Source organism: Dreissena polymorpha, chromosome 6 (assembly GCF_020536995.1).
Source record: "Dreissena polymorpha isolate Duluth1 chromosome 6, UMN_Dpol_1.0, whole genome shotgun sequence".
In the NCBI taxonomy this organism is placed as follows: Eukaryota; Metazoa; Mollusca; class Bivalvia; order Myida; family Dreissenidae; genus Dreissena; species Dreissena polymorpha.
The window spans coordinates 51497571-51519165 of NC_068360.1; the positions used below are offsets into that span (position 1 = coordinate 51497571).

A 21595-nucleotide genomic window follows, 5' to 3' on the forward strand; every position below is an offset into this window, starting at 1 on the left:
TGACACCAGAATGAATACCGGTATAAATAATTATTAAAAATGTGCTAAGGGGTTTACGTTTCAACTCGAAATTCGATAATAAAAACCTTACCAAATCCTATTTTGTTCATTGTTTGAAACTGTTTGAAACTTAAAATTTGCCACTCTCCAGTAGACAAAGTATCTTGATTGATACAATGCGTGAGTGAGATCTCACTGCCAGAATACGATGGTACCGATATCTTTATTTCACAAAACTGTTTGTCGAACGGGAAATGAGTGCTATCAACACTACATCGGGTTTCCACTATTTGCGAGTATGCCCATGTAACATGGCCAAGCAACATAACTTCGATGACTTGACTCTGAAATAGAAAGGCTTCCTACCTATAAAGTTGTCAGATAGTATATATATAATATGATTTCAGCTAATGCAAAATCTATATAAACAAATCATAATTAATTTTTTTTGTTAATACAATAAATATAAATTATTACAATTATTCATGTTAATTTGTGATAGATAAAAGAACATTAGTTCTATACACACTTTGTTAATGAAAACATAGCTAATGTCTACCCTATGTTGTCTGACAGCATGTATCTGGGGCTATGTGGATTAGCGATTGTTATTGACGGTTTCCAAATCAGCTCCTTATCAAGTTCCATGAAGAACGCCTGTCGTGGCAAAGGGGCCGACACGTTTTGATTCACAAGGCACAAGATATCGTTCGTCCAGTCGAGCCGAGTGTCTCTCCAATTGATTGTGAACGACATCACAGACGAAAGTCGCTCCTCTACCTGATCCAGTTGAATCAACGTTTCCAGCCGACAATTAATGGTGACGTTAAACGTCTCCTGACTTTCGAAGTTTGGATGCAAATTCTTTCGATAACGTTCCATAATTTTGTTATAGATATATCCGGTAAAGAGTTAATGTTCTATCCGATGGATTAACATTTCTTTCCAAACTTACTACCGTTTGCATCTTCACCATCCCTTGACACATTTACAATTATTTGATCGACATCTATGATGTCGTTGATTGCAGTGATTGTATCATTCAATGTTTGTACCCGCACCGTAGAGATAAAACTATCATAGAAAACGAATAAGTTAAATATTGAAAATAGGCCTTTCATCTTCGCGAATTTTGTGTTTGTATTTGCATCATAACCAAAACACTGATTGTGGGTTTCCAAATATGTTTTAACAGATATATCTCATGTGCTGCGTGTATGACTTCAATCATTAATCTATACACACACACACACACATGTGTTATTTATATACTATCAAATTGATCTAATTAGTTTTCCGTTCTTACTATATTTATAAGAGTTCGCACGTCACACGAACAATAGATAATGAGTGCCATAAAATGAGATTTGGTCATCCTCATATTTCTTCAAAGTAAAATCTAGATTCTAATTTAGATAAAACTAAACTTGTATTTATACGAGACATCGTAAATCAGTGTGAAATAAAATTCCGTTTTGCGTTGATATGTTGGTAGGTTTATAGGCGTTTCTTTTTTGAAATTATGCGTTGGAAAAAGAGACGTTTCCTATTTCCAATATGATAATGTCGTCTTATCAGATTGGAATATTAGCACGTGAATTTCGTATCAAAACGTTAATTCCTACATATTTAGCGTTATTTCATAGACAACACTTGAACAATACATAATCTTCATAGTTGAAGATAATTTAGATATGCATTTGTCTGCTGAGCAGACTTTGTGCTCTGTGAGTGCTTTGATATTTGTATGTGCCTTTATTTTATTCTAAGCCTCATATTCTCTGTCACAAATCTATAGGGCTGTAACCTGTTATTATCTCTATATATGGGCCGTGCTCTGTGAATAGGGGGTTTAAAAAAATGCATTTGCGTAAAGTATAGTCCCAGATAACTCTGTGCAGTCCGCATAGGCTAATCAGGGACGACACTTGCCGCTTTTATATTTTTCGTTTCAACAAAGTCTCGTTTTAGCAGAATTCAAGGACGACACTTTACGCACATGGCATAAACCCCCTTTTCACAGAGCACGGCTCATATATGCTTAGGGTTATTAACCTCACATAACCGGACTATATGTCGCGTGCAACCTCCATGCTCCTACGTAGAATGTCAACGTCATAATTAAAGATCAAATTTCATTAATTGTAATTTCCGTTCTGTAATTTTAAATAGTACGTTGTCAATTTGGGCGTTCAAAATGTGTTCTTTTATAAAGACAATAGGATATGTCATTTTAAACGATTTTTACCTGTGATTATGCTCCTCATTTCTGCGCTGTAACTAATAAAGATTTACTTTTGAACTTTATAAATGTAGTACCCTTTCCCCGACACACATATGGCAGATCCTGTGGCACGTATTGTTTATAATTATAAAAAAAAAACACTGAGCGATTGTAATTGAGATAAATTAATATTGCTAAATTTATTAAATGCATCAATTAAATAAATATGAATTAAATATAATAATTGAATTGAAAACAAAGTTATCGTAAAAGCCGTCTAAAGTTGTTTATCATTCATCCATTCAGCAAATAAAATCTGAGGATATTATTTATACCCATGTAATGAGATCCAGTCTAAAGATTACATCAAAGCATAAGGGGTAGGTCCGTTTTAAAATATCCAGTCAGACGATACCATGTTAGAACAAAATCAAGATCCATTTTAACAGATCCAGTCACATTGAATTTTAGCATAATTTCTAGATCAATGTCATCCTATCCATTCAGCAGAGAAATATTTCAACATCCTTAAAATGCATTTTTCGCAAAATATTAGTTACACATTGCTGAATCATCGTGAAATATCCTTGCAACTGTTGTTCTAAACATTTATAGGGCGAGTTCGAAAAAAATGGTTTTGGTTCGTTGAAAAACATGGAAGCCAGGTATGCGGTGGTACAGTTCACCTCAGCTGATACCTTGTGAAAACTCTTTATGTCACCAAGTCTGTGCACTAATTATGAAAGTTGCCAAGAGCATTTGATATAATTCTAAAATTATTTTTGCTGGTTGAAAAACATGGCCGCCAGGTTGTGGGGAATTTTTCCGTAGATTGCATTGCTAAAGAGAAACTTCATGAAAATTCTAGAAGTCACATTTTTGCCTAAAAGTCATGACGCTTGATCAAGCTAGTGTTCTCTTTTTCAAAACAATCTTATTGGATGCAACACAGCTTTTAAATTCTTGGAATTGATTTTCATTTTGATCTTACAAAAAAAATGCAAATCAATTAGAATGAAAAAAGTTAAAATGAAAAATATTCTGAAAGATTGGAAAAGAAAATGTTTAACACCAAATGGAAAGATTGTAATAGTGAACAAACTTATTGTGTCATTAATCACTTTTTCATATCATTTCCTTACCCACCCAATACAATTTTAAATGCAAAAAAACCTACTTCTAATATTAGTTTTATTTGAGACGGTCAAAGCAAAATCAAGTTTACCACAATAGTAAAAGAATATAGTAAAGAAGGCTTAAAAATGATCGATTCGGATTCATTTATTCCAATATTGAGACTTACTTGGCTCAAAAATATTCAATCAGTCAGGGGGAAATGGATAGATATCACAAAGTTGTATTTTGATACTTATAAACATTTAATCTGCAGTTTTCATTACTCTTTAAATAAATCTACGATAGTTTCAAACCCTTTCTGAAAGATGTTTTTCTCAATTATATTAGAATTAAACAGAGGAATTCTTGTAAAGTCAACTTTCTGTAACCCAAATATTTTTATAGGAAATACATTTGGTTTTTTTTTCTTTTAATCATTAGATGTTGTAATTTATTGTAAAGGTAATATATTAACAAATTGGAATTGGACCTTTATTGATGATTTAAAATACAATTTACAGTTGGAACATAATTTCATAAATAATACAGGAGTGACAATAGCAATAGCTAAATTTATGATAAAAATATATTATATCTTGTCCTACCCATAAAATTATGAAACCACATAAAATTATGAAACCATTTTCCCCAATTATTACGACTTATATTAAAAAATAATCAGGCGCAAAAAGACTATAAAACATTTTAAATAAAAACAATTAACAATGATCAATTAATGCAAAGTGGTGTATCAAACTTTATGCAACAAATTCTAGTCTGCAATACATGTTCGGTTGCTTACAGACATATAAATATTAACAGTAGCTGAATCATACTACATTTACATCATATTGTAAAACACATATGAAAATATATATATCAAGTCACAATGCACACTCTACGGTAATGCATGGTACAAGTTAAAACTCGGCTGATTCTTTGGCAACTATTTGAACTTAGTGCTGTTAATTGTTCCACACATTATTTAATTACTTTATGCCAATTACCGACAACCTTATTCATTAATTCAAAATTGCAAAAACTGCAACCAGGCCTTTGTAAAAAAACATTAGTAAATAATGAATAATTACTGACACATAATATATTGTATCCCATTTTTATACCGACATTGACGGTATAACACCCAATGGACGGACTACTTTTTATTCTACCACTGAATGATTTTTCATAAGAAATTTCTGGAGTCGAGGAAACTTTAGCTTTAAAATTATACGACCTTCAACCTTTAGATCTAGTCAAGGGACATAATTTTTCGCCATCCGTATAATGAATCAGCTGATTGATGCGTCATAAAATTACATACTTATTGCGTCATTTTCCTAAAATATGTGATGTCATCTTTTGGTGTACACGAAACTAGTACGCGATGTCTGGGAATAAAACATTGAAGACTCGCATTTTTTCGTGTTAATGTATCCTGGATGTAATTATGAAAAAGTGCATATTCTATGGACTACTTACCTCGGATGGAACCGGTGAGACGAAGGATTTAGATCTACATCATGATCTAGCTAATTCGTGTTATTGCTTTTCAGAATGTGCGTGCCTATTTGGATGTGAAATTGTGTGTGTAGAACATACTGATAGGTGTGTATTTTGGTTCAGTAGTCTATTCGAATTGTTTTGCTTTTGGATGTTAGTAAACGTAAGGGTATTTTCTTTGATGAATAAACTTTGTCTTTGTTATTTTATTCAAGAAAGTCTATTCAGTTAGAATAACCCGTTTGCAACGTAAGTGTTTCAAAGTTTAATAGAATTATTACGGATTATCTTGTGTTGGGTCACAAACTACAGGGTGTGAAGGCTAGAACTAGACGCCATCATGCAGCGTCCATGAACAAATTATGCGAGTATATTTTTATTGATAATTAATTAAGACATAACAAACGAAGAATACGGTATTTGGTTGGTTGGGTATTTTTATGCTTCCGGTAGGGGCAGGCATATAGCAGCCGCACTGTCCGTCCGACAGTCCGGCATTCCGTTTTCCGGAGTTATTTTACGCACCGTTTTCAGATATTGAGCTGATTTTTGGCATGTGAGTCTACCTACTTTACTTACAGATGAAGTGTTAGTTTCGTTTCGGTCCATCGTTTTTTGGCGAAGTCATGTGCCTTGGACTTCAAAAATTCCCGTTTTCTTGAGTTTTTTTTTACAAAACGCTTCAGATATTTACCTGATTGTTGGTTTGTGAGTCTACCTACATGACTTGATGAAGTGTGGGTTTCGCCCCGGTCCATTTAGTTTTGGCAAAGTTGTGGTTCTTCGACTTCGAAATACTCCGTTTTCTGGATTATTTTAAGAAAAACGCTTTCCGATATTTACCTGTTTTTATGTCCCCGAAGGGTGGCATATAGTTTTTGAACTGTCCGTCAGTCCGTCCGTCAGTCCGAAAACTTTAACATTGGTCGTAACTATTGCAATATTAAAGATAGCAACTTGATATTTGGCATGCATGAGTATCTCATGAAGCTGCACATTTTGAGTGGTGAAAGGTCAAGGTCATCCTTCAAGGTCAAATGTCAAATATATGGCTTCAAAGCGGCGCAGAAGGGGGCATTGTGTTTCTGTCAAACATATCTCTTGTTTGGTATGTGAGTCTACTTACATGACTTACATGCAAAGTGTGACTTTCGTTCTGGTCCATCGATTTTTGACGAAGTAAAGGGTCCTGGACTTTCTCTAAAATAGCTTATGTGTGGCTGCAAAGCGCCTTTGGGGCATTGTGTTTCACAAACGCAGGTCATGGTAATCCTATTACGATATGTGTCTTCGGGCGTTGAAGTGCCACTAAGAGACGTTTGTTTTAATTAATTGAAAATGTCAAGAAACAAAAAACCACAGTGCATTGCAAAACGCGAGAACCTTTAAAAGGACTTTTCCACAGATTGTCGAAATGAACGTTTTTGCCAAAAAATCAAGAAATAGAGGAAGATTGTACATCAGGGAGCGATATAACTCCTCTAGCGTACAATCAAAGCCTACATACATTTTTGTTCACGAATAAGCAACATCGGAAATTATCAAATCGTTAAGACGTTACTGAAAAATGTGACCATTTTTCAACGCGCGAATGTAATAAATCGTTTGACTTTTTTTTCAAAAGCATATATTGGGTACTAGACCTTAAATAGTAAATCGATTGAGTAATTTGGGGATTTGTTTGGTATTCCTTATAATTTGTGACAATACGCGGCTTGGTTATAGAATTATAAACTGCATGATATCACGTTTAAGCTCAAATAGCCGAGTGATTAAGAAGATAATTTTTCAATCAAAAAGCCCGTCATTCAGCCTCAGAGTATTTATTTTTCTTAAATTATATTTATGTTTTATAGTCGGGCTCATTTATTCTGATGTTTACATTTATCAACTTAAAAAAGTTAATGATAATATACACAAAAAATGCCAAAATATTTTAACAAATCCCTTTTAAAGTTAAGACTTAACGAAGTTCGCCTCGGGTTCTTGAAGAAGACATACTATCTTAAATTGCTTTGGTTCATTACTTGTTTTTATTTTGTTGTTGTCTTAAAATTGTATAAACATAAGTTAAGCTTTTCCGAACTAAGAAATCGTTAATGCACCTATTTCTTTCTTTAAAACAGTCATTTATATAGGAGTGTGTACTATTGAAGTTATTTCTTTTAAAGCCACACACCTTGAAATGAAATGCATGTGATTCAATACATTTAGATGCAATTTGAAAGTGTACAAAACTTTCATTTAATCTATAGCCTAGTTAGAAATTATTTTTATTATTATGGTTAAACCGAAAGTAGGATTTCTATACGTATACGTATATTTCGACAACGCGATTATTTTTAAGTTTTAAAGCACAAATAGACTGATTTCTACCTTGTGACTACAATATATATTCTAATTGGCATAGATAAAATTAAATATATAGCCTTGTTAGCAAGTAATTTATTATTTTTCAAACGGTTCCGCTTTTAAAACCGAAAGCATGATTTCTAGACGTATACGTCCATTTCGACAAACGCGATTATTTTTAAGTTTTAAAGGGCAAAATAGACGGATATCTACATTGTAACCACCCGATATATTCTAATTGGCATAGCGACAATATGTTTCTATTTTATACTTAAATTTACTCTGCCATGTAGTTTATTTCAAGATGTGTGGCTTTAACAAATGTGTAAGAATACAATATTCACATACAATGATTAATCAATTCCAAAACAATTACTTATAACTAATGGCAATTAAATGAACAGTTTAAAAACGAGAGAACTTATACATTAATGTACAAATCAAAAGGGTATATAAAGTTACTTACTGTTGACATTTGCATTGAACACATTGAAATATAAAAGCAAGACTCGCAAATTGTTATGTTTTGTTCAATACATTTTACATGCACATACCGGTAGATTTTCATAAAACGCTATGTTCTTTCTGTACAATATGAATTCATGAACTCTGTAAACACACAAATAATGGTCAAAGGCTACATACAATATATCATATATTAAAAACTAACACTCGTATTTTATTCAGCCCTGCCGGTTGGCACATAGTGTGTGCTTTTACTTTCAATTAACGAGATATTGATAGTAATACTATAACAATGTGGATCCTTCTCAACCTTCTCGCCTACTTGTCAAGTTTCTGTTTTTGGATTTGAGTGCATGTTGTGACCTGGTTTTATGGACGCCATCTTTGATTTCGCGGTCATAACGGTCATCATATGCGAGCTGTCATTATTCGCTTAAGTTGAATGACTTCCCCTGTACACGAATGTTATACACATGTACAAATTAACAGCAAGGGCAGAATGTTATTATATTCCCCAACGACTGTAGAACCGATGTTTTGAATACGTCCGGTTTTCAATTGCCTTCTTATCTCATTGTTCTGTTACACGTCCACTTTGCAGTTGTACGCAACAATAGGTTCTGTCTAATAAACGGTACGTAAATCCGCTGCTCGATTGCACTGCCGCTGTTTAGTATGCGATTTGTTCCGTTACACGATCGTGAAATTATGTTACACGTCTTGTACGGTAAGCGGGCTGTAAACGTTCTTCGCGTTCAATGCAAAATCAACCCGTTTCTCGTTTCATCCGTGAGAATGTCAATTAATGCCGCCGACACATCTTCTGTGCTGAAACATGAAAACTAACAACCGTCACATTTACAATAAGTGTTTTATTCATAAGCAATTTTCTAAATGTTAGCAGTGTTTACTGCATCAGTAGGAATGAGATAGATATTACCAAAAAAACTATCGACGAAATTCGTTTCACAAAACCCGAAACATCTGTTCCTGAAGATTATAATTCAGACGGACGTACACAGCGGATAACATTTTTTCTTTCGTTTTTTGGCCGTAGAAAAATATGCAGATCAATTTGCTGTGATATTATACACATGTGCAAAAACTGTTTGCCACAAAATTACTCTCGTCAAAATAAAATAACATAAACATATGCAGATCTCTCTCACACTTTTTATGTAATTTGGCAAAATGCCAAATCGGCGCGCAAACCAATTTCATGTGAACAGTACCTGAGTACTCAAATGCGCTCAATGAACGCGTTCACCGCTGTCTGGTCCCCGCCGATAGTCTGGGAAGCGTCCTTTCCGCCATCCGTCTAAACATGGGCGTGTCTACGAACGCCGGACACAGCACGTTGAGTCGGATGTTTGACTTCTTGGCCGCCTCGGATACCTTAGTAAAGATGTTTCTTTATTTGTGCGTTGCATCCTTAATAAAGATGTTTGTTTATTCGTGCACTGGGGAAACTCAAAATAGTATGCTAATATCTTAAGAGAAACAAAAAGTTATATTTACGTTTGTTTACACAAAATTTTCAAATATTTCTACTCGACAATAAATGTTGGCGGGATCTATCCGAATGTACGTTAATTTACACAAAAACGTTTTGAACTACAATTGGTTGATGTCACGTATTCCTCAAACTAGATCGAAATAGTTTGTCCCTTTCCTCAGGACAATGAAACTGGTAACATATTTTGTGTTTTGTGTTATCAAAATAGATATAAATAGTGTTTTTTGACTTACTGCATAACATCGCGTAACGTGAATGATTCCTGCCTTCGTGCAGCCGTACACAGGCGAGAATGGGTTCGAATTCAAACCTGTATCAAAAAAGAACACGTATTAAAGCAGTCATCAATTTTTCTCAGTGTAATGGCTAAAACCTGTTGACATTTCTGGTGTACTACGGTACCATTGAAGTGACATACGGAATATTTGATTTTCCACCGTTGATACTCTATTAAGTATCCATTTACTCGTAATAAAACGAAATAATAACTTTCCTCTCATTATTTTTTATTTGACCAAGGAGAAATCTCCAAATATAGGTAAATTGTTGCAAAATGAAGTCATAGTGTGCAGTAAATCATAATCATGTAATTTCCCGTTCATGTCCACTGACGGGCGCTTACCGCCATACTGGTCGCTTACCCGCCATACTGGCACAGTTGACGCATACCCGCCATACTGGCCACGTTGACGACGCATACCCGCCCTACTGGCCACGCTTACCCGCCCTACTGGTCACGTTGACGACACTTAACCGCCATACTTGCCACGTGTTTCCACCATACTGGTCACGCTTACCCGCCATACTGGCCATGTCTACGACGCTTAACCACCATACTGGCCACGCTAACCGTCATACTGGCCACGCTTTCCCGCCATACTGACCACGCTTACCCTGCATACTGGCCACGCTTACCCGCCATACTGGCCACGCTTTCCCGCCATACTGGCCGAGCTTAACCGCCATACTGGCCACGCTAACCGCCATACTGGCCACGCTTTCCAGCCATACTGGCCACGCTTACCCTCCATATTGGCCACGCTTACCCGCCATACTGGCCACGCTAACCGCCATACTGGCCACGCTTTCCCGCCATACTGGCCACGCTTACCCTCCATATTGGCCATGCTTACCCGCCATACTAGCCACGCTTTCCCGCCATTCTGGCCACGCTTACCCGCCATGCTGGCCACGTTGACAATGCAGCCCCCCGCGGCCTTCGTGATCCACACTGAGGTAGTACATGGCGAGTCGCAGTCCACGTAGGGTCCCCTTCTGTCGGATGTACAAGGAGTAATCAGTTTGGTGTCAACCATGTTTCATAATCATTGTCAAAAGCTTAATAGTGTTTAAAGCTATTAGCCGAAGTAAAAATATATTTTTTTACATTTCGACTCCTCTGGCTAGGTCTTATCATGTAACGCTGGACTAGAAAACCGAACAGTGCAGGTTCGATCTCATGCCCGGCCATATAACTTATGAAGGGATAAGTCATGAAATCCTATATAAGACCCCCCTACATCAGATTCAAGAGGGGCACTTGCCAGTTACCGACATTAGTGTTTACATTGTGTACTGGTTATCCAGCTGTCCTAGATGTGTTTGTACACTCGACAACGTAAGGGCGAGATAGAAAATTGTGTACACACGATCCAACCGACAGATATAAGGATAGCAATAAACAAGTTCCAACAACATCTTATAATAGCATGTTTAGTTAACAATAAATCAAGAGTCAACCATCACAACATCTCACCATGTTAACATCCACAGTTTATTCCCACTTTTCGTCCGTTTCCACATTTTGGAACAGACCTGCATCAAAGACCTTACCGATGTAAATGTTTGATTTTTTTTCCTTTCAATTTGATGGCCACGTGTGAATTTCTTGTATGCTGTTTAACGCAAGCCTCAAATATGCAAGAATCAATGGCCGATTGATTACAGCAATATACGTTTGATCATTAGGCCCCGGGATCGATTCGGGGTCAGAAAAAAACGTTTCACGATTATTTATGACCTTTTTATGTCTTTACACGTTAGCATGAAGTACCGTGAAGTTAAAATATATAATAGAAAATAAATTTCTACATATTTACAAAACTACACTAACAATGTTATTCACAACATTCATCGCTCAATATTTTACTGTGCCTTGCATGGATACACTTACATGAAGTATATTGATATTCTTCCGCAAATTCATGATGATCATCGAGCGGAGAAGTTAATATGATTTATAATGTTATTTATACAGAGCTATCCGCTCGCGGCAATATCCTGTGAATTGAGCGAATCAATAATGAACACATGTCGACTCTAGATAGTGACATACATGTGCAATTCATCGAATTTCTGCTCACGGAAGACAAATGTATAAAAAAAAATCCTGAAAAAATATATTCAGTAGATAACTGATGTACAATAAATGAGTAAAAGAGTAATAATTACAGAATGTAAACTTACGAAAGCCTACAACCAGTACTTTGTGTCTGGGGGGGGGGGGATCTAAAGAACGCTCCCACGTTGGAGATTGAACCCGAGACCTCCAGGTAAATCAATGTAAATCAATTGTTCTCGTAGTTTATCTCTGAAGATGTGTTTACATAAAGCTTAATCTTTCTGTTTATAAATTGTTAAAGCGTCTTTTGTTCAGTATTGTGATTTATTATTCTCAAAGACTAAACCCGAAGTTAAAATAAGACCGCAATAAATGTATCTTACTTCAAAGCTTGTAATATAAAAGCTAACTAAGGCCAAACAAAAGCTTTTTTTCACTAACATTTAAAAAAAACTCGGAATTTCGGGCATTTTTTCGTTGCCTTTTATACTATACTGTAAGCAAGTTATTTCCCACCTTAATTAGGATGTTTAATGACAAAACTTTCCAAAAGGCCATGCTAAATTTCTTCCTTACATGTAAGACTTAATTTTGCGAAGTACTGTGATTAAATGTAGGGTCGTTCGTTTTAATGGAAACACACAATTTTGTATACGCCAAAGTACGAAGTATGCAGTAATACCCAATCAGCGATAATTTCAATCGGATTAAAGGAACGGTGCTTATGGTGTATTTTGCTTATAATTGAATATTGGACTTTCGTACTTTAAAGAAGTATTCATCAACTATTTATGTTTATTCAAAAGTAACATAGCAGATAAAAAGTCAAAGAGTTAAGTCCTATCGTTTATCAGGTATCGAGTTTTCACATATGGATATAATTTCTAAAATGACCAATCAATATTTTGTAAATAAATTTAAGAGTTAAGATGAACAAACGATTCAGGGCCGTTTGCAGGAATTTTTGACCGGGAAGGGTGCGAGATGTGTTTTTTTTTAATTTGGAACTTTTAAAAATGAATTGTATTGCTTAAAAAACTATTTTGTGATATAAATGTATGGAATATACCAAGTAATTAAGCACCTTACTGAAGTCTAAAGCTTTAAAGATTGGTGTGAAATTCACACCAATGTTTAAAGCTTTAGATTTCATAAAGGTATTATCTTTGGTGAAGAAGAAAGGCAAACTTTGACAATCAAAAACTTTTATTCAGAAATGTATCATCAAGTATGACTGACAAATAACCATAATAGTATCTTCTCTTTGAATTCAAACCTCCTCAAACGTTTTAAATTGAGATGATCTTGGTTTGAAAGTCAACCTACATGACCTACAGATGAAGGGTGAAATTCGTTCCGGGCCATTGATTTTTGACGAAGTTATGAGCCTTGTACTTTTTTTTATTATAATCGTTTTTCGGAGTACATTTTATGCAACTCCGTCCGATATCGAGCTGGAATTTGATGACCCCGGTAGGGTGGCATATAGCGGTCGGACTGTCCGTCTGTCTGTCCGGATTTCATTTCCCAGACTTATTTTCAAAACGCTTGAAGATAATTATTGACCTGCTATTTGGTGTGTGAGTCTACCTACTTTACTTACCGATGTAGTATTAGTTGCGTTCCGGTCCATTGATATTTCGCGAAGTTATGGGCTTTGTACTTATTTTTTATGTAACAACCATTATCCGGAGTTTTTGTACGCAACTTTTAAGATATTGAGCTGGTGTTGATGACCCCCGGTAGTGTTGCATATAGCAGTAAGACTGTCCGTCCGTCTATCCGTCTGTCCTTCTGGCATTGATTTTCCAGACTAATTTTCAAAACGCTTTAAGATATTGATCTGCTATTTTGTGTGTTAGTCTACCTACATAACTAGCAGATGGAGTATGAGTTGCGTTCCGGTCCCTTGATTTTGGCGAAGTTATGGGCCTTGGACTTGAACAAAGAAACTTACCGGTTCAAATAATGGCGATTATCAATATCACTTATCACTTTGAACATTATTTGTTTTACGACCTCCTGTATCAGTTGCTTCTATGAGCTGCTTCTCTTTCCTTAGCCAATCAATTAAAGATCTCAATGGGTAATTGACTGATTTGGGATGTGTGTACAATGCGATAAGAAAACATTGCATAGGGGCTTATCTCCACTTGGCGAGCGCCAATCCCCTTGTTTATCAGGGACATAAAAAACACGTCAGCCCTTATGTATTGAGGAAATGTGTACCGTGGGCCCTTTCATCCTTACTCGACAGCCAGCTGCGGGGGCCCGGGCATGCGATTGTTGAAAGAACATTATTTTAATCAGAAAACAAATTAACCTAAAACATAAAATATTATGGTATATACACACAAGCTTACCTCAAATGCCTTGACAGAAAGGATAATATTGTTTAAACTATGCAGTTTTTGCTGATGTTATGCCAGGCAAACCAATTCTATATTTTGCTTATTTTTCCAAAAGTAAACACCCGTTTAGAAATTCTGTATATCACACTGTATATTTATCATTATGTTAAACAGGAGCGGTAACACTTGTCAAAGTCACTAGATATCAACAATAATAATAAAGATGAACATATATTATTCAACTTTCTACAAGATAAAACTCGACATCAACGACTTACATTTCACCTAACTTCTGTCAAAAATAATATTGCTTTAATTTGTTATTTAATATTCCATTTAATTTATACACTACACGAATAGCTTTGACTTAATAGTTATATTTTGATAGATATAATTCGAACTGAACTGAAACCAGGGTAAACATAACAGTTTATTGCCATGCCAGTGTGTTACACGGTAACTCACATCTCCTCAATAGATTTTGGGTCAACTTAGTCTGAATAACACACATAAACCCGTAGATTTATTTAATGTTTATATGTACCTCATGTGATTGAACAAAAAAACTAAATTTTAATGAGTACCGTTAAATACGTTGTAAAGAAAAAAAGTCAACCTTAGCTGCAGCTTTTAGAAGCGCCTCAGCGAAGCCACGTCCCATTCCCGAGGCACCGCCCGTCACCAACGCCACCTTGCCCACCAGGTGCATTCTGCGGTCCACCGGAATAGCAGACGACGTGATCCCGCACGTGACTTTCGTGTCTCAGACCCAGTTGTAAGGCGCTCTGAGACAGTTTCAACCTGGTTCTGCAAGCAAACGACAGCGCGGATAGAAAATCCGTATATGACTGTATCCTCGTCGAATATCCTTTCGTTCCGATTTTACGTATTTGCGCTGAAAATGATTTAGAACGGTGGTCATTGATTCATTTATTATCATGAGAAAAAAACACGAATTAATTTAAAGTAATAGTATTCTTCTACACGAATCTCATTAAAACCACAATATCAATCAATATTAAACAGCCAAGAACTTCAGCACTTCCAGACGGCAGGCGCGCGGATGTGAAACTAGCGTTCTTTCGGATTCTGTTCTATATCACAATTGAACGCGCTCTCCAGGAAGCATCTCTCATAGTCGTGTCTATCAAACGAAAAGCATTGGCCGATGTGAAGACATGAAAACAAGTATTATTACTTTCATAAACTCGGCGTTTGTTCCGTTAGTCTGATTGTTCTTGTTCCTTTCAATAAGACGGAACGTAAGAATTTAAAAGTGTGATCAATTCGTTTTCTCTCAAACGTTCATACCATTTGTATGTTTAAGATGCATGTAACGTATTGATCTTGATACACATACATTATTATTATTTGCTGTAAGATGTATAGTTTGTTATAAATATTTATATATTCTCTGTGTTAAAATATTAATAAAGAAACCTTCTTCAATGTAGGGCAAAAAAAGTTGAGAAACTTCTGAACGAAAAAGTGCAATTTAAATACTCATACAAAGACTAAACATATTAAGTTGTATGTTAATAAGCAAATTACACGTAAACGCAAAATCTGTATTACCTTTTAAAACATCCGAAAATAAATAAAAGGTTATTAAAAATATATTAAAATAATTAAACATTGAAGTAAAATATCTAGCACGTTATTTTAACAAATCTCTCAAATTTGTTCTATATTACAATACGGGAAATGAACACACACACTGAAACAATATCCCGATATCACCTGTATTTAAAACGCTTATCTGTACAACTGGCCGTGTTATGAGATTGAAATCGGATGGTATTTAATTTGCACAAGTTCCTAACATTATCTATATCATACAAATTAAACGCTTCGTCTAAATCCAATAATTTGAATAACCAGCTTGTTAACCGCACAGTCAAGTGCTTGCTATATACCTGTCAAACAACCATTTGCGGTCTATGGCATTAGTAAAATCTTAGTGTGACTCAGCGAAAACGGTCCCACAGAAACATGATTTTAAACTAGCATAGACTTAAACACAATTTTTAATTCCTAATAAGTGGTTAAACAGAGTTTTTACAGTGTTTAGCTATTTATAGTTTTGCTCAAAAGTTTCTTCCGGATTGTATCAAAAACAAGGACACGCCCGAAGTATTGCTTTGACACTATGACCTTTACGTACGGAGTTGGGGAGAACAAAGAAGTTTGTTTTTATATTGAAACACACAAACATATCAATATATATGCTAAATTGATTAAGGAATTCTCATAAACATGAATGTTATTCTAATAGTTATGCTTATCACAATAACATTATGCACACGGAAAAAAACTTATAAAAAAGAGTTATGTTTTTTATGCCCCACACTTTGTCTAAAAATACTGTAACATAGAGGAAGTTTCATTTAAATCCCTTGAAATCACTTCAATACGTATGAATTAAGGCTTGATAGTTTAATGTCTTCTTTAGATGGACCATATTTGTTTGTATACTATTCAATTTAAATCTTACCCTTTAATAGATTTCCGATATATTACGACCTGGCTGTACTAATACAAGGTTTTAGTATTCGAATCACGCGTTAAATTTTCGTATTTGTGTTTTCATCGACTATTTGGATTGGATTGGATTGGTACATTTGGTTGAGGTCGTTTTATACGCGCGTTTAGTTTGTTATTCCGTAAGGATAAGTTTGAGGTTCGACTAGGCCTCAAACAGGTTAAACAACCAATGCGTTGAATTGACTGTTCCAAAGCGGCGATTCCAGTTTTGATCATTTAATGCATATATATGTTCTGTTGCGAAAGAAGTAACCAATGATTTCTCTTATTATAAGGTGTCTGGAGTTTCTTCGTTAGCCGTAAGCACATGAAAAATTAGCTAAGAACTCTGTATGCAATGGATTTAAATTGCAATTAAAAAAGTTTTCAAAAATTCCGATGCAAATAAAATATTACGGTTCTCGTAAGTTCTGTCGTCTTTCATAACACCAATAGAATTCCCAATTGCAAATGTAGCAATATCGCTTTACCGGTATGTCTGTTTATTCCAATGGCAGATCTAACACAGTTATGTTGCTGCTCTCTCAGCACACGTATTACAAGTGTTTAAAGTGTTTCGTCATATCCTAGCAAACTACCGTTTATGATGTGTGAATTGGGTACAACAAAGAGGTTTTGAAACCCCTTTTCGTCATCGGATAATTTTCAAGTTATTGTTAGCTAAACAAGTACCATTGGAAAAAACTGTCGTAATTATGGCAGATGTCTGAATGCCGTTGGCAAGACCATGTTGTGTAAACAAAGTGCATTGTTTCCATAAATACCGGTAGATATTCATTTATAGTGTTTAGATAGCGTTATTGATTCAATACAAAGGTCGACAATTATTTGCCCGAATTTATTCAGTTAACCGAATTTTTTATTTGCCAGTTACATTTTAACTAGCTCAATTATTTACCTTAGCTGGCCATATATTACAAACACAACGTACATTATTTCCCGTTGCCTTTCATTAATATTTGTAAATGAACAATAACTCGATTTTTACGAAAAATAGTAACGAAGATACAAAAACGTGCAAGCAACAAAATAAATATAATTATTACTTCTAGAAATAATCATAATGATACATAATAATATACAATGTAGTTATACGTTTAATTCACTAAGAAATACCATATATACATATGGGGTTGATGTCATTGCTTATGGTATTAATGTTGTACAAACCTTGTAGATTTAAGATAATTATTATCATGATTTAAGTAAAGCTACAAGGTAATTACCATGCTAACTGCTTTTGTTACATCATTTACAGGAGTTCGCTGTGACATACACCACGATACTATGTTTTGCAAAATAGACTACAACATGGGTGTATCCATAAAAATGACCATACATAGTATGTTATGACGATCTTGGGACATTACTGTAATAATATATTATATGTTTAATTAAGTGTCTGGTACATTTTATCCAGTGTATATATTACAATGTTTTATGCTCAAAGTTGACTAGACCAGTTTCGGAGGTTGACTATGAAAATGTTCAATGGAATCTTCAGAATATTTAAAAAGTCAAATTATTAAGAAAAAACATACGGCTTAAGAGCGGGACGTTCAATTAAAAACATAATCCTAAATGGGAAAATGTATGCCACGCCAATGTTATCATAATCAAAAAGTTAATAACAAGAATCATTTAAAACTTCATTTAACATACAATTGACAATGGTGTGAATGTTAATCGCAAGATACATTAATTCGTCAGTTTTTCGCTCCGACAAGTCATTCGATTTCATATATCGTTTTTTTTGTGTGAAAGTGGTTAGCATTCGATGCAATCGTTAAAAAAGTGTGATTTAAAATCAATATAAAATAACAGATGGAATAACAAAAAGGACGGAATAGCTTCATCGTTGTTATTTTGTTATTATAAACATCGGATTTAAGTTGTCGAGGTAAGTGTTTCTTCAACTATACATTTTGCTGTTAATTATACGTGTATATATGACGTGTTAATTATATTAAAACTTCACCAACAGCGACAACAGGCACATTTATTTTATTTGCACATGATTTATAATGTGTACAATTGGGTTTCAGTAATGCATAATTCTCGGAGGTGTTTTCACACATATATGGTGGACATAATATGTTATACATTGCAATCGAAGTAACTTTATAATTAGTAGAGCAACTAACAACACACGTTTCTAAAAACTCAAAAAACGTGTATAAAGAACAATGGAGCTATCTTGCTAGAATTGTTGCAAGAAATAATCCATTATCATAGCGTAAATTTCTTCCATATAAAGTGTAAGTGTAACTTTTACTGATTCAAAATGTTGATATTTATATTATTGATGAGGCGGAAGTGATATGTACCACGAATTGATACCACTACTTAAACATTATTGATTGGTGCAAAAGACAAAGTTTAAGCATTTATTTTAACTGCGAATAATATAAAGTAATTGAACAGGTTAATGCACAATTGCACACCGCCAATTCAGTATTCGAAACTCGCCAAACCACTAAGCGAAAAGTTCTCGTCTGTTTATTTACGTATTGGCGTGACATTGCATGAACATATGTGAATATCTTGACAGGAAAGGTACCGGGTTAACAAACAAACGTTATTCTGTAGACCTTTCCCCGCCACGATGGCATTAATTGTCAAGAATAATTTAAAGTTTTTTTAAGATGATACTAAGCCGGCAATCCCGTTAAATGAAGGATACATGTAGTTGGACTTACACCAAAACAGAAACTAGAAAGAAACCAAATTACACTTTCTCATATATGACACGTAATAACGGCTACATTTGCATATGAAATGAGATAAACTCAATCTGAACCAACATAAATCACGAACACATTTGAGTTGGTATATAATACAATTAGCACGCATTAAGAGCGCTAATAACCAATTTGTCGGTATTTATTCACAATATAAACCAATATGTTTCCTCAAGACTCGCTGCAGTTTTTCAATTTTGAATAAATTAACAAAGACGTCGGAAATGGTAATAATGTAATTGCATAACTTGTGGAACAATTCACAACACTAAGTTCAACTTGTTTCCTAAGAATCCGGCGAGAATTTAGATGTTCCATGCATTATCAGATATTGTGCATTGTGGTATATTACAATATATAAGTGAGAGTAGAATTAAAAAACTGTAAATTTTTACATTTCTCTTTGTACACGAACATATATTGAAGACTAGAATTGAGAGAAAAAGAATCAATTATTTCTTTAAATGACCCCCTAATACTGTTTTATAAGCTATGTTAACATGATATATGTATTTGGAATAAGTCGCATTATTTAGAATTCTTATTTTAAACCATTTTGTCCACGGATAATATTAAAGTAAGTGTTAGCGATTGAGAAACTACGGAAAAACAAGTTTCGTACTTATGGCAGCTGTCTGAATGTTGTTGACACGACACTGTTTCGACACAGAGATAAGATATTGAGATGTGGTAAAGATATTGTATATATATATATAATTATGCTCTTCCATAATTATCGGTAGGTAATCAGTATTAGAGTCCATCTAAAGTAATTGATAGAAATTTTAAAAGTAAATAATTATTTGACAGGAACTATTCAGTAAAAATATTTTCAGTTGCTATTGACTTTTAAACTGACATAATGATTTACTGGAGGGAACCATGCAACTTAATGATTTACCGAAGTGAACCATGCAATAAAATATACAAGCACATTACTTGCTTGCATTTCATACAAAATTATGAAAAATAAATTTATTTTTGAGAATAAGATTGACGCGTACACGTGCATTCAACAAAATAAAACATGTAAATAGTATTTATATAAATGATCATGAAAATACATATTTTTAATTTTTAATTACTTAGAAAGAAAAGATATACATATGCTATGTTTGGCAATTCTCATGCCCGATGATATTAATGCAGTACAAACCTTGGTATATTAAAACCTTATTTTCATTATTAAAATCCGTTTTTGTTGATTTTAAATTTAGCAGTACACAAAAAGTCCAAAGTAAAACACCGCTTGTCGATTAATAAACATTAGATAACCAGCATCTAATAAGCAAGTTCTTAGTATCCTGTAGTGATATATTTGCAGAGATATATTTGTAGACTTGCTCATATTTTTTCGCCATGAGGTTTATCTACAAAACAGCACTAAACATCGGTAGGGTTCTCAGAAAACAAGTCTTACAACTAGAGATAAGACCCAAACGCCTTTGGAATTGTGTACAAAGGCCATCACACATGCGTATCTATAAGGGTGTTATAAACATTCTCTCTAAATTATCGGAGACTCTGCGATAACCTCGTATCTGGAAACTTCATTCCCATGAATTTGTGACATACACTGGAATACGGATTTACAGAACGCATATTTCAGAATATTTCACCAATCAGATATTTTGAGATGTTTGAAATGTATGTCTCTAAACCTGTTTACCCTAAAATCGTGAAAGACATCAATTGTTAATTTCACTAATATACCTAATGCATAATTGAATCCATACATTTATTATGCACAGCAAACTGTGCCGCTAACGATTTGCTCACTAAACGTAACTAAATCTTGAGACGAAACGATGTTTTATATAATGTGTAATTTTTTTCCTGTATAAATACACATTATACAGTTAAGGCTTGTATTTAAATAAAAAAAAAGAAATGCACTGAGCGCCAGAGACAAACATCAACTTCCTATTTAACGTGAATTTAATTTGATAGCATCATCTGATTTCAACATTTATTTAATAAACTTTAATGGTATTAACGAATTATGATGCGATTCATTTATTCAAAACTTAAATTGTATTGTTATTCGCCTCCTTCGGTATCTGAAATATGAGTGATAATATGTGTTTGAAACATAATCACTTAAATTTTGTTAAAACGCCAGTGCCTCCTAGCCGATGAAGAATAACACAAGTTTGACATGAATGTACGATAGCTTCAAATAAATTTACAAGCTCCCATATTACACAGGTACATGCCAAACTTATAAGAACTAAAATATATACGGGATCTTCTTTGTGACGCATATCAACCTAAGTCAGTATTAATCTTTCTTCGACCAACTTGACAAATAATTTAAGGAATTATTGTTTCACATTTCCCATCTGTACAAAGCATGCCGAAACCCAAGAACCCGTGAAAGTGAGTCGATAAAACAGATGCGTATGTATAAATGCAATACAGAAATTTTATAAGATATTGGTC

The 21595-nt window shown here is 34.4% G+C and overlaps 1 protein-coding gene across 7 annotated transcripts; it reads right to left on the minus strand.

Annotated features, from left to right (window-relative positions):
• Nucleotides 1-7711: 7711 nt before the first annotated feature.
• On the minus strand, nt 7712-20549 carry LOC127836407 (15-hydroxyprostaglandin dehydrogenase [NAD(+)]-like). Of its 7 annotated transcripts, none has more exons than XM_052363029.1 (6): nt 20310-20549; nt 14485-14763; nt 10354-10451; nt 9410-9486; nt 8893-9055; nt 7712-8488 (listed from the first exon to the last, which is right to left on the minus strand). In XM_052363029.1, the coding sequence occupies exons 2-5, from the start codon at nt 14575-14577 to the stop codon at nt 8979-8981; spliced, it is 345 nt and encodes a 114-aa protein (XP_052218989.1). In that variant the 5' UTR covers nt 14578-14763; nt 20310-20549; the 3' UTR covers nt 7712-8488; nt 8893-8978. The 7 variants fall into 7 exon arrangements, with proteins under 7 accessions (XP_052218989.1, XP_052218991.1, XP_052218993.1 ...); XM_052363031.1 differs by lacking the exon at nt 20310-20549 and adding an exon at nt 17583-17619; XM_052363033.1 differs by lacking the exon at nt 20310-20549 and adding an exon at nt 15609-15686 and having other exon boundaries at nt 14485-14675.
• Between the last annotated feature and the right edge of the window lie 1046 nt (nt 20550-21595).